Source organism: Ranitomeya variabilis, chromosome 2, assembly GCF_051348905.1.
Source record: "Ranitomeya variabilis isolate aRanVar5 chromosome 2, aRanVar5.hap1, whole genome shotgun sequence".
NCBI lineage: Eukaryota > Metazoa > Chordata > Amphibia > Anura > Dendrobatidae > Ranitomeya > Ranitomeya variabilis.
Genome location: NC_135233.1, coordinates 732,611,833 through 732,626,558, shown reverse-complemented (window position 1 = coordinate 732,626,558; position 14,726 = coordinate 732,611,833). Strand labels below are relative to the sequence as shown.

The following is a 14,726-nucleotide window of genomic DNA, read 5'->3' as shown; positions in this document are numbered from 1 at the left end:
AGTCTCTCCCTGTTTTTAGTTTTTTTTTGTGCACATGCCCTAACCCTAACCCTACCCCTAACCCTAGTTCTAACCCTAGTTCTAACCCTAACCCTAGTGGAAAAATAAAAAAAAATATTTTCTTTTTTTTTATTATTGTCCCTACCTATGGGGGTGATAAGGGGGGGGGTCATTTACTATTTTTTTTATTTTGATCACTGTGATAGGTTATATCTCAGTGATCAAAATATACCTGGAATGAATCTGCCAGCCGGCAGATTCGGTGGGCGCACTGCGCATGCGCCCGCCATTTTGGAAGATGGCGGCGCCCATGGAGAAGACGGACGGACACCGGGAGGCCCGGTAAGTATGAGGGGGGGATCTGAGCACGGGGGAGCGGACAGGACGACGGAGGGGAGCGGAGCACCGGTTCTCGTTTTCTCTCTCTCTCTCTCTCTCTCTCTCTCTCTCTCTCTCTCTCTCTCTCTCTCTCTCTCTCTGTGCAAGGCATATGTTATTTTGTTGGACCTTGGACAACATCTGCAAAGAGTTTGTATGTTCTCTCCGTGTTTGCGTGGGTTTCCTCCGGGCACTCCGGTTTCCTCCCACATTCCAAAGACATACTGATAGGGAAATTAGATTGTGATCCCCATCGGGGACAGCGATGATAATGTGTACTAACTGTAAAGCGCTGCGTAATATGTTAGCGCTATATAAAAATAAAGATTATTATAAAAAAAAATAAAGATTATTGGCGGGCATTACCTTGGTGGTGGGCAAATGCGAGAGTCTCTCCGCTCTCAGGATGATGCGCCGGCCTCGGTGACGTCATTAAGTCGCGCGAGCGTTCAAAGCTCGCGCATATGTTATTCCGTGACTGCGCATTGCCGGGGAACAAAACAAAGGGGGCACCATAGTTTGGGGAGCTTTCCCCGCGGCACACCCGACCATGTGTCGCGGCACACTAGTGTGCCGCGGAACACTGGTTGAAAATCATTGATCTAGATATAAGATGGTAGTTGGTACTGATGAGATTCTATGCTGGTGGAAGCAGGAGTTAGGATCTGAAAGCAGAGCTTCTCCCTTCTCCTGTCTACATAGAATCTTGTCAGTACCACCTATCATCTGCTATCTCAGTAATGGGAACATTTGTCTTCACAGAATACAGATTTCACCTGTGAATAGAGAAGTTTGAGAATGAATGTGTGTGATGCCGGTGGGTGTGGACCCATTGCACAATTGGCCAGGCTTACCCTGGAGCACCGTGACTAAGTGGCTACCCGGTCTCCAGTAAAGCCTCTGAGGGATAGTGTTGGGCCCCAGGATAGCCACAAAGTGCCACGGTAGGGCAGTGCCAAGACCTACAGTAGCTGATCAAGGGGGTCAAGGCAGGTAAAAGGGGTACAGAGGGCACAGACAGACATGGTCAGACAGTTTGAGATTGGGGCAGGCATCACAGGTTCAGAATATAAAGCCTAGGTCAGGAGTGGAGAGATCAGATGGAGAGGGTGGACAAGCAGGGTCAGTAACAGGAGACAAAACAGGAACACACCTTGACTAGAAGCTAGAACCAACTACTGACTAGAACCAAAGCTCAGGCAAGGAGTGGAGGGAGGAGCTGCATAATATACCCCCTGCTGGCAGCAGAAAGGCCAAGGAAGCCAATATCTGCGGGACACAGCAGGGTTAAATTCCTGCAGAGACTGGCCATGTCTCCCTATATCTAGATGGGAGAAAGATGCAGCAGTGCTGGCAAGTGCTGCAAGAGGCAAAACTCAGGAAGATGGCCTGACACAAGTGGAATCAGAGTGGTGACTGCAATAAGTAGAATGGAACTGAGAGGGTGTGTGAGTCACCAGCGTGATAATGTGTACTATTGATGTATGAAATAAAAATTAAAACCTAATTAAATAACCATACATAAAAATGACCAACTGGACAATAGTGTATCAAAGTGTAAAAAAACAGACCAAAAGCAACAAAAACTGGAGGCAAGGAAAGAGGCTAAGATGGGAGTGAGGCACATTTTCTTATACCTTCTGCTTTCAATAATTTCTCTTGCTGTAACTTTTGTCTCACAGCTTCTATAGCTTTTTCAGTGGCTTCTTCACAAGCTTTTTCAATGGCATTTTGTTTAGCTTCTTCAATATGTGGTAAAATAAGGACAGACATATCAAATACCTAAAAATACATATACAGAACATATTAATGAGATGTTTTTAAATTACATAGAAGACGTTCATCTCCTAATCCTGGCACCCAGAATGTTGCAAGGCTGGACAGCAATGCTCGCCTCCTTGAGAAAACAAGAACAACTCTTTAAAGTCAAGAAGGCAAAATGAATATTACATGCATTACTCCAATAGATGAATGTGGATAAAATCTGCGCTGCTGTGACAAATAATGAATCCAGATATAGTTGTAAGGTGTTCAGGTGGTTTATTCAACGCGTTTCGAAGCTCATGGCTTCTTCTTCAGGAAGTTTCCACACAAAGATATCGTTACAACTATATCTGGATTCATTATTTGTCACAGCAGCGCAGATTTTATCCACATTCATCTATTATAACGTCTCTAAGAGGTCGCAGCGCCGACCTGTGGATCTGCAGCAGCTGACAAATTACACGCCTTTACTTTGCACCATCAGGTGAGCAGTTCTCTCATAATTCTTTAAGAGCAGTCCTGAGGATAAGACCCTATATGCGCTTTTTTGTCTCCTATTCTTCTATACTATGCATTACTCCAAAGCACGTATGCATAGCACTACGGAATTAATGGCGTTCTATACCAGTAAGTGAGTAAAAAAAAAAAAAAAAATAAGGCAAGCAAAAGAATCAAAACCTTGATATTTAGCAAGTACATTCAGGATCAATGCTATACATTTTATTTTCTATTTTTTGTCAAAAAGTAAATAATAATTTGTAGATTTTCCACTGGTATTCATGGATAATTATCTTAATATATGCTTACCTTGTAATGTCTTCACATCCTGTTCTGTCCAGATGTGTCCGGATCCCAGAATTCCAAGAGGCGGAAGTTTACCGACCGCCATATTGGGACACCCAAGTGATGGGTGTCCCAATATGAAAACTGCTCGTGATACCAGCCTCTTGCGCAGTACCACCAGCGGAACACTGTCGCACCACCCACCCACCCACACACACACACACACACACACACACACACACACACACACTCACACACTGTATACGCCGTGCGAACCACACACAAATACACACTGAATATGCTGTACGCACCACACACACACTCACACACTGTGTACACCGCACGCAACACACACACACACTGTATACGCCGTACGCACCACACACACTGTACACGCTGTACGCAGCCTCTTGCGCGGTACCACCAGAGGAACACTGTCGCGAACACGCCTCCGCCGGGATCAGGCGAATGATTCACTGACTGCCGCCATCTTTGTACAGGAAGAGCGCATGCGCAGTTTTGTGACTGCCGCTATATGTCTGCACAAAGATGGTGGCGGTCTGATATACTACGCCTGTGCGAATTCCGCATAGGCGCAGTGAATCATTCGGCTGATCCCAGCGGCAGATGCGCGACGTGTCTACAGGCAGAGGCAGCCGGTCACATTAAAGGGGTTTTCCCACAAACAAAATAAAATGTTAAAAAAACAGACAATGTGATTTTCTGGATTTTTTTTCTCAGTTTGTCTCCCATAGTTGAGGTCTACCTATGATGTAAATTACAGACGCCTCTCATCTTTTTAAGTGGTGGAACTTGCACTATTGCTGACTGACTAAATACTTTTTTGCCCCACTGTAATTACAAATAGGAAATATGTAATTACAAATAGCATGCAGTGAATTTCTACATCATGTACATCAGTGGACATTTACCAGACTTTTTTTTATTTCCCCATATTCTGACATTAGTTACACACTTCAATAATATCTGAGGAGCTAGACTTTTTTTGTTTTGAAAAGAATAATTCCTATTATTTAGTGACTAAAGCGACTGTCAGGTCAGGACTTAAAGGGATTATGTCACTTCATTTGACCTACCTAAACTATTAATATGGCCATACCGATTATAGACTGCTGAAAACAGTCCTCCCTGTGTGTCTCATATCAGATGTGTTGTTGGTGAGAAATCATCTTTTATCACTTTATATAAATGACCTTTTCCAGGCTCTGGGGCAGATGGTGCCTGGAAGAGAACTCTGCCTCCAGAGCTTGATTTAAATAAAAGGAGGAGTTACCAGTGTGATGTGTGATGGCCACTCTCTGCTCTCACCGCAGAACTTTGTGTAATTATACCTGACACCTCTCAGGTTCCCCTCAGCTTCAGCTACCATCTCACAGGCAGCCAGTATGCAATATTGTTGCAGAGCTGTGAGAGCTGCAGCTGCTAATTTGTTTATAAAAATGCAAATTTCAGTTCTCCTGCTCAGTGTCAGCTACAAGTACTTGTCTCACACTGGTAACACCCTTTTTATGTAAAACAAGCTCTGGAGGCAGAGTTATCTTTCAGGCAACATCCTTCCCATAGCCTGGAAGAGGTCATTTACATAAAAAAAGATGATTCCCAACAACAAGGCAGCTGATATTAGGCATACAGGGAAGACTTTTTTCAGCAGTCTATAACCTGTATGCCCATATTAGTACTTTATATAGGTCAAATGTGCTGACAGATTCCCTTAAAAGAACATGATGTATAAATGGACACGGTAAGGAGATGATTACTTGCTATTCATTTTGCTCGTTGTTGCTGCTTTATAGCTCAGCTTCGTTACGGAAGAGCTGAAACCTGTGACTACAGTTTCCAAGGTGTCTAAAGGGAGTCTAAGGTAGTTGTCTAAGACTAAGTCACACCTCCTGATTCATCATTGGCTCTCTCCCTCCTTCCTTCAGCTCAGCCCCCTCAGATTGGCTGCTGTATATAAACACAAGCCTATCCCAATATCTCCGGGGAGTCAGTCCATGAGGTCAGCACAATGACTATAAAGTACAGACTACTAAAGCATCAGATAGAAAAAGCTGATTATCCAGAAAGTGATGCACATATACTCTGGTTAATGAACCTTAATGAGGGGGAGTCTTGAGTGTCACTTTGAATTAAACTTTTGCTTACCCTTTCACTATTAATGGTTTTTGATGATAACCGCATAAACCAAGCAACATTTTTCTCCTGCTGCTAGGCTACTGTCTTCAGTGAGGGAGCGAGCATCATAGAGATTTACAGTGCTCGTACTGAGGATGGTAGCTAAGAGCGATTAGCAGGAAGCCACCTAGTTTAGTGCGACCGCAACACAGATTTCAATCTGCTATTATCAGCAAAAACGTGTAATAAAGTAATATTGAAAATGATAAAAGTGCAGAGCCCTGCACTACTATTGTTTTTGCGCGAAGGTGGAGGTACACTTTAAAGAAGGAGATATTTGCTCCCAATAGTACTGTTCTGTAACAATGATGGCATTCAGTTACCTTTCCTGAGTATTTGTTGGCTATTAGGTTACAGACTGTTGTCTTTCCTGAGGATTTTGGCCCCAAAACTGCCACCTTGCAGGGAGGTAGTGGCATCGGAGGAAGAAGGTATGGCCGAGGATTCTGCATAAACGTTATCAATGATTCTTCAGAAGAAAGGACGTACATTTTATCCAGAAAGCTAAAAACGAATGCGTAAAATAAATCATACTGAATTATACAATAATATAATCATTGGGTGTCAATTCTACAAAAAAACATACCTAACAGCAAATTCTGCCAATCCTTTCTTAATATATCCCTCTTTCAAAGCCACAGGACACAGAGTACCCCACCTGCTTCTGCGCCACCTGTATCTTGGCGCAATCATATGGTGGGATGAAAGTGTCCTTATTAATTCATCCTGGTAAATAAAAGTATATTTTGTTTACTAGAGCATTAAATCAGAAAACAAACACCTCCTCACTTGGTTCTCTATAAAATAACAAAAAATATTACATTTATAGCTGAATGAATTTACTATTCTACCTTCCACAAGTGCTCGAGTACAGTGACGCAGCTTCCATAGACCACTTTGCTTTACTACAAGATCTATTACATCACAGACCAACTTTCGGATAACGCAGCTAAATGTCATATCCCATCAGTCACGTTCAGCCTTTTATCAAAACCTGTCTCAACAGAAAAGTGACCTTACTAGTAATAGGGAAAATCAGATTACAGCCGGTCCATTCTGATGATAGTTTTATAAGGATGTTATGGCGTCTAGAAAATCTCAACTTTATTCAACTATTTATGGCTTTATGTGTCAGTTTTCCAAATGGTCACATCACTACTTACAACAATGAATTGTAGGACCACCAAGGTTTCCCTAGAGGACACACATACATTCATATAAGTCTATATATACAGAAAAACCAGCACCTCTCAAGTGTGAATAGGTGCAAGCTGTAGTGACTGCAAAATATGTATAAAAAAGCACAGCAGCACTCTAATGCCAAGACATATAGTGTCAACGGTTGGAAGTTATTTCCATTGAAACATAATTATTACAAATGGCTGAAATGTATTTATTTTCAGTAATATGAATGCAAAACCCAAAGAATCTGTTATAATCACTCTGCTTCAGGTTTCCACATATCAAACATTTGAGTTTTAGATTTCCTGTCTCTTTACATCATGCTTTGGACTCAGTATGTTGGTTATACTTTGTTCCAAGCAGTTATGTTTGCCATTTTTCTGTGTTCAAGGTGTTTTCTTTTTATTTTGTAGCATCCAGAAATACATTCAGCTACTTACACCTTCCAGGCCTTCCATGGACTCCTCTTCCTCATAGCTGGAAAGTTTCATTACAACAGCCCCATGACGAAGTCCCAGAGACTCCAGCCGAGATAAAACAGACTGATGAGAGTAAGCACAATTATTTTACCTATATTAGTACACTTATAAAATCATACAGTAACTTAGATTTATCACACCCCCACTAATCACTGATGGGCCCTCCTGCTCTGCCGCACCCCACCAGTTTTCCACCAGGCCCTCCTGCAGTCACAGCGGGGTTGGATTCAGCTGGTCCTCAATGGTTCTGCCAAAGTGGTTGTTAAAAATCACCTCCGATTCAGCATGAAGCAGGCCCCAGTTGTCTATTATACACTGCTGCTCAGCCATGAACTCCTCACTCTGTCATGTCTATGACTCGAGTCTGATCACAGGGAGAAATTAATTTAGTGAACCCCAAGGCTCAGCAGGCAGGGACCTCCATATGCACAGTGAACCACAAGGCTCAGCAGGCAGGGCACTCCATACGCACAGTGAACCCCAAGGCTCAGCAGGCAGGGCACTCCATACGCACAGTGAACCACAAGGCTCAGCAGGCAGGGCACTCCATACGCACAGTGAACCCCAAGGCTCAGCAGGCAGGGCACTCCATACGCACAGTGAACCCCAAGGCTCAGCAGGCAGGGCACTCCATACGCACAGTGAACCCCAAGGCTCAGCAGGCAGGGCACTCCATACGCATAGTGAACCCCAAGGCTCAGCAGGCAGGGCACTCCATACGCACAGTGAACCCCAAGGCTCAGCAGGCAGGGCACTCCATACGCACAGTGAACCACAAGGCTCAGCTGCCGTGCTGTTCCACTCTCGCACATACAAGAGAGATAAGAGCAGCAGGGTGCGGAGCCTATTCAGTGTAAAGGTGGAAGTGTTTAGGAACCTCAGAAACTCTGCCATGAAGTGACAGACCACAGAAAGTTCCATAGCGAGGTCACCGAGTGCTGAGGCACGTAGTAGTCACCAAAGTTCTGTGGAGTCAAGAACTGCCGAGCTCCAAACCTCCTATGGCTTTAATACCAGAACTAAACGGTGAGCAGGGAGCTTCATAGCATGGGTTTCCATAGCCAAGCAGCTGGATAGACCACCAAGTAAAACGTGATGTAAGGCACCCCCGCCACTGGAGTCAAGCATTGGAAACATATTATGTGGCGTGGCAAACTATGCGTCTATATCTGGCAGACTGATGGACAAGTCTGAGTTTGGTGACTACCAGGAGAACATTACCTGCCTGACTGCTTTATCCCAACTGTAAAGTTCGGTGGAGGAAGGGTAATGCTATGGGGTTGTTTTTCAAGCAGTGGCCTAGGCTTTTTAGTTACAGTGGAAACAAGTTTTAATTTTTCAGCACATCAAGACATTTTGGCCATATATATGCTTTCATCTTTGTGGGAACAGTTTTGGGAAGACCTATTTCTCTTCTAGAATGTCTGTGCCCCAGTACATAAAGCAATGTCCATAAAAGTTTGGTTGGGCGAGTTGCTGTGGAAGAGGTTGACTGCCACAGAGAGCCATGACTCTATTTACTTGTACAGAGGATGAAAGATCACAAATCAAGGAAAAATCCCTTTTTCTGCAATTTTACAAACAGTATAATTTAACATATAATGGGAGGAACTTACCAGAAAGAGTTCATCGGATTTCTTATTTCCATCAAGTTCTATGAGGTACTGGGGGTCGTGATCAATCATGAGATCCTGGATTAACCAGCAAAGAAAATGTGGAAAGGACAGAATTGTACTAGAAATCGTTTAGTCTACCTAACAATGAATTTCTTTTAATTTAAAGGATCTATAATTCAAGTCTATACATCTGACAGCGAAGATCATGTAGTTCACATTTGTACGCACATCCATTTTCTTTCGCTTACTGTGAATATCAGGTCCATTTTAAAACAATGAGACAATCCAAGAAATAATTGACTCTCATATTCAGCAAGTAACTCAGGAGGACATTTTTGGAAATATAACATCAAACAATGAGACATTTACATATAATTACAATCACGTAACATTACATTACCCCTGTGACTAGCGTTTGTGTGACTGCTATTCTCACCCCAGTCTGCTTATGAAACAAGGTTAATACTTCGTAGGGAAAAGAAAAGCTAGTTGTCAGCAACAACAGAAAACACACGGGAAAGAAAAAATAGATTGAAGAACGTGTTCCACTCCATTCCTGAGATGTGCCACCTCTTCCCTGTATAGAAACCCAACTGGGTGCAGTCATCAGGAATGAACCAATATAGAATGGTTGAGGATCACGCCCACTTGTCTAACAATACTAGATTTAGGTACAGGGAAGAGAGAACAATATCTCTGGAAAGAGGAGTAGGAACGAAATGAAAACAATGCAAGATTCAGGAAAATAGTGGTATCTACACCAGGTACAAAAAAAATTACAAATATATGGCAAGTAACAGGTCCTCTTTAAATTGAATGACCAATTGCTTTTATTTAACTTTTTTTTGTTACTTCTGGTGATTTCTCTAATTTTTCACATCAATATATACATTAAGATCCTGAAACCTTGCAGTTTTTACAGTCAGCTGATACCCATAATAGGCTGACACTTCCTGATGTATAGAGATCACTTCTAACGGTACATTTAAATCAGACCACATGGCGGCACACACTACAACCTCCGATCTGTAAACTTTTACTAAGCGGCAGCTGTTTACACAGGCAGCACAAAGTAAAAGAAGTACACTGAGCAGTCTATACTAGATTGTTTAGTAAGCACAGGCAGCCATTCGTATCGGCAGTGTGAGTCCTGTTCACATAGGACGATGCACTACCGAGAATGACGATTTTTAACATTGCATAAAAGATCACTTTACCTGATGAATGAGAGTTTTGCTCATTCATCAGGTGACCAGCAGCCTGTTTACACTGCTAAATAATTGCAAAACAAGTGTTTTAACAATCCTCGCGGTGTAAATGCCCCTTTAGATTTCATCTCATTATCATCATAGACAAGTTACATTGAAAAGTAAAACCTGGATTCACCATTCACCTCTCCCCATGCATAATGCATAATAACGCAGGTCCCAAAGCACACCAACTCTCCCATAGAAGTCAATGAATATCTCTAGTCTAATATTTCCTATGGCTCATGTGTTATGTATAGAAAACAGAATAAAGAAAATACAATCAGGAAAAAAGAACTATAGGATTTGTTTTAGCATCTATTCTGAAGAAAAAAAATCGAGGTGATAAAGTCACTTCAAATACATAGGGGTTGTTAGTAATACATAAACACTGAGTGTCTCACCTCTACGGGCCGCAAAAGGGTGTCTTTGTATAACCATATGCGCTCGTCGGCATTTTCGGGGAAGTCTTCAGGTCTGCACACAAGCTGGTTTAAGACTTCTTTTAAACTGTCAAATTCTTCTTCCTAAACAGAACAGAACACCTAATAACTTTCACTAATGCTTTCCCTGTGGGCAATGTTAAACAGCTGACGACAAATGATTCTGCCTGACCAATGTGAATACCACTATTAGGCACTGTGGTATAACTTAAAAGGGTTGTCTCAAGATTTATTTCTAGGAGCACACTGCCTCTTATCCTCCTGCTTTCAAGGGAAGGCAGTGTAATCATGACTGACAGGTCAGACTATAACAAAACCCAAGTAATTGAGCTGGAGCATATGTTGGTATGGGTGAATAAATAGGTGTGCATTCACACTGTGGCCATTTAACAGACATATTCTAAGATAAAAAAATAAACAAATTCCCTGTAATCAGTAAATAAATAGTAATAGTACATGTAAAAATATAGTCAACACTATTTTGATCAAAACAGTGTCAGAGCCATCCCACAGCCACGAGGGGCACCCATTCGGGATGGAATCTAATTCCTGTAGTGCACCTCACTTGGTAAGAATGGATAATGGCAGAGCAGGACGGGGTCCACACTGGTCCCACACCTGCCAGTGTTAACCAAGGACCCTAAGTTATTTATATATTGTAAGGGATCGGCTCTCCGGTAGACGCTGGTACACACACAAGTATCCAGGTCGTGGGTTCAAAACAAACGTGCGGTCAATTAAATGCACATAATCCATCTAGTGTAACAAAACAGCCTCTTCTGGGTATAAAGGGTATAACAGAACCAAAACGGAAGCTAAACAGTCCATGTATAGCACGGGCTCAAACCTCAGACCTTCGCTCAGCCTCTAGCACAGACTGAGCCACACATCCAAGGTCTTTTCACCTTGCATACACCAACACTAATGGTACAGCTGAACTTCAATATATCTGCCATGACATGCCCCGGGGTGGGAATATGTGAGCAACCAGTCCCACCCATCTCGCTGACTGCTCGTAAACCCAGCCCTTGACACTCTCTCAGCACTATGTGTGCTGGAGCCTGCTTTTCCGGGCTTACATCACCGAGGCTACCAGCCTCAATGATACATATCTCTCCTTGAGGACCTGTCTGGTGTCCATTTTACAATGTACTATTACTACTTATTCATTTACTTACTACAGGGTATTTGCTCATTTTGTGTATACAGTTCAGACTAGTAGCATGGTCGTGCTGCGGATCTCAACTGTGCACTTTGCGATGCTGCATGCAGAAGAGCTTGAAAGCGCTTCACTCCTTGCCTAGGTGACCGGAACCACTGAAAGACTGCAGAAGTGGCCAGTAACCAAAGCAATTAGCAGTACCCAATCAAATGAAAAATGTCTCCGTTCTTGAGAATGGAGAGGATTTTTAATAAGAGGTAAATTGCAAAGTTGCTTGATTTTCAAAGAACAGTGTGACTTTAACTATTTAAAATTTCAAGACATCACCTTTAACTACATGCACACATTAAATATTGATGGTCAGTATTTCACATCAGTATTTGCAAGCCCAAACCAGGAGTGGAACAATCAAAGGAAAACTAAAAACACGTCACCACTGCTGTATTTATCACCCACTCCTGGTTTTGGCGAACAAATACTGATGTAAAATAATGACTAGATCCTGAACGTGTGAACGAGGCCTTAGGGGAAAAATGTTTTGGATGGGATGAAAGCAAATCTGCACAAATTAATTTCCCCAAAACGGCAGATGTTGAAGGACCACTGAGAAGGCCGCAATCATGTGAGATTGCTACAATTGCTACAATTACCATGCATGGATTAAGATTAAGAAACAAAAAGTTAAGTCTCAGGTGAGATATATGATGATTCACAAACAATATGGGCAATGTTAGCTTACAAAACGTGCAGCATCTTAAAAAACTACATTTCTATTCTATTCTTAAAAAAGCCAAAACGACATATTTTTTGAGCAGGCAGTATATGTTAGATTGTACAAAACAAGCCAATTACACTTCCACACAATTCATTAAAACTTAGGTGATTGAAATATAAAAGGTCAAAAACAATATGTGCAACCCTGAGGCCGGTCCATTTGCTTTCACCTTTTATAGATAAAATCAGGTGTTATCAGTAGAAAATACGATTATGTAACATAATTTGTTGTACTAAAATGATGTTACCTCTTCCAGCTCTTCTTCCTCTTCTTCCTCTCCTTCTTCTTCTCCTTCCAGAGCTTTCTTTTTCTCTTTTAGAGCAGGATCCCATTCTTCACGCTTGTAAACTCTGCCTGTCTTTGGATCTTGCTTAAGTCCGCTTAGTCTTTTACTCAAGTCTTTATCTGGACACTATAATTGAACAATAAAAAAAACCTAAATATTGAATATTTTGTACTGAAATATGACACAGTGCGCCTTGACATTGGGGTAGGGTGTTAAAAAAAACCAAGACAGTGAAAAGCGGATAGGTGTTTGGTTCTCGTTTTTTAATGTGAAAACATGGGAAATATTTAATAAAAAGATCGTTAGTGTTTCTAGAGGCCTCAGAGCTGAATTTATAGTTGATCTGTAACTCGATTTCACAACACAGATTGCATACATAACTACATAGATAACTGCAACTTAATGAGGTGGGTATACTTACTTTGGAAATCTGTCAGACTGATTTAAGGATTATACAACTTACTTTAGGATTATACAATCTGGCTTTGGTTTTCAAAGTAAGTACACCAGCCTCAACAAGTCTAAAAGATGTTTAAAGGGAACCTGTTAGCAGATTTTTGATATTTAACAAGAGCCTGATTAAACATGGATGTATCACTCATTAAGCTGTGTTTTTTAGTTTCAATACAATCAATATTTTATCATCAGAAGAGTAACACTACAGGACTACATCTCAAGCGTGTGCGATCCAGACCATGAGGCAGGAGCCGCGACACGAAGCAAGGAAGAGGACGTCATCGCATGAAGATGGGAGGCGCCGGACCCAGACTGCGACGCCCTTCGGACCCGGATTGCACCGGACCGCCCCTGGGTGAGTATAATCTAACCTCTTTTTCTCATCTTTCAGGCTACATCGGGGGCTTCGTCTACAGCATTACAGAATGCTGTAGATAAACCCCTAATGGTGGTGGCCGAAGCTTATATGTGAAAAAGTAGGTGACAGATTCCCTTTAATATTCAGAACTAATAAACACTAATCCCATTTATACAAACCACAATCATAAAAAAAAGTCTGGTCAGTGAAAAGCAAATCAACATTACAGAACTGCATGTAAGTATTCTCCAGTCTTTTACCTTAATATTGATGATGACATCAGGTTTTAATTTAAAATTCTTTATTAATTCAATCTGTTCTGGAATCTTTATGAATTCTTCAGAGAGAGATGGTAGTCCACAAAGCACGTAGCCTGAAATGTGGATAAAAATTTGAGCGATTCTAAACTAATTAATTAAACGGTAAATTATTAAATCTCTTTAAAAATAATAATGTGGATACTCCACATCTGCATTAAAAAAGCATTAAAATGGCCTTCTCGTCCAAATGAGTTACTGTCTCACTAATACACTGCTGATAACCATACTGATTACTAAGAGGTCAGGGCACTGATAAATCTCTGGACCCCCATTTTTTACTGCAAAGGGCTATCCTAACCAATGTGTAAGCAATATTCCGTACCTGTGCACATACCGCTATAAGGACCAGGGGAGCGGAGTGGAGTAGTCATCCTAGACGCATGGTCCCCAGAAATAAATCAGCTGTTATCTGCCGGGAAAGATGTAGGCTTGGTGTACGAGCCCGCATCAAAGTCAAGGACACGACATATGACGCAAATGTACATCAATGTTGTGAAGAGGGGTAAAGGAAATCTGTCAGAAGGATCAACCCTCCTAAACCGTCTATATGGACATGAAGGTCATAGGAAGCTGAATAAGATGATACTTTGATATCTGCAATCCGAGGTTTTATTCCAGAGAAGCCCATTATGACACTGAGTCCCTACTCATGGGCAAGCTGTGAGACTGAGTAGTCAGGAGGTCTGAGGTCACATACCAGGGCTCAAAGTACATAGCGGTAAGTCAAAGGCGTGGTCAGGAAACAGTCCAGGGTCAAATGCCAGCAGGGTATGTCAAAACCAGGGAGTACAACACACGGATAGTCAGAGGACAATTTTCAGATACCTAAAGTCAGAGAGCGTCAAAAGCAGAACGGGGAATCCATGAGAAAAGTCACAACAAATCCAAAGTCAGGCAACAGGGTCAGAGGAAAGAGACATAGATGTAAGCAAATACATGCAATTAAGGCAAAGCTACAACTAACACCGACTAGTGACAGCAAGCCACCTAAACACCTTGCAAATGATTAAAGATGGGAGGCACCTGAGGAAACGCTCGCAGACTAAACCAGATTGACTGCCCTGCTGCTCTATTAAAATGCTGACAGCCCAGCATGCCCCCGGATCAGACTGTATAACTGGACTGTCACTTACACCACCAACAGACCAGCACACTCCAGATTCCACAGGGCAGATGAGCTGTCACTCACAATGTTCCTAGGCCACAGACAGTTATGAAACTGTGTCATCCATGTTCTTCTTATATGTAAATCACCTGTTCAGGGCTATGGGACAGACGCTG

General features: G+C 42.1%; 1 protein-coding gene across 1 annotated transcript in view; it reads right to left on the bottom strand.

Moving 5' to 3' along the window:
* The window catches only part of AK9 (adenylate kinase 9), a 166,724-nt gene that overhangs the window by 103,135 nt on the left and 48,863 nt on the right, over positions 1-14,726 (bottom strand). The window contains exons 6-13 of the mRNA XM_077289565.1: positions 13,386-13,498; positions 12,273-12,437; positions 10,050-10,172; positions 8,399-8,473; positions 6,744-6,845; positions 5,708-5,847; positions 5,445-5,625; positions 2,016-2,160 (exon numbers count right to left, since the gene is read on the bottom strand). Coding sequence (XP_077145680.1) covers positions 2,016-2,160; positions 5,445-5,625; positions 5,708-5,847; positions 6,744-6,845; positions 8,399-8,473; positions 10,050-10,172; positions 12,273-12,437; positions 13,386-13,498 — 1,044 coding nt within the window. The remainder of the gene's footprint in view (positions 1-2,015; positions 2,161-5,444; positions 5,626-5,707; positions 5,848-6,743; positions 6,846-8,398; positions 8,474-10,049; positions 10,173-12,272; positions 12,438-13,385; positions 13,499-14,726) is intronic.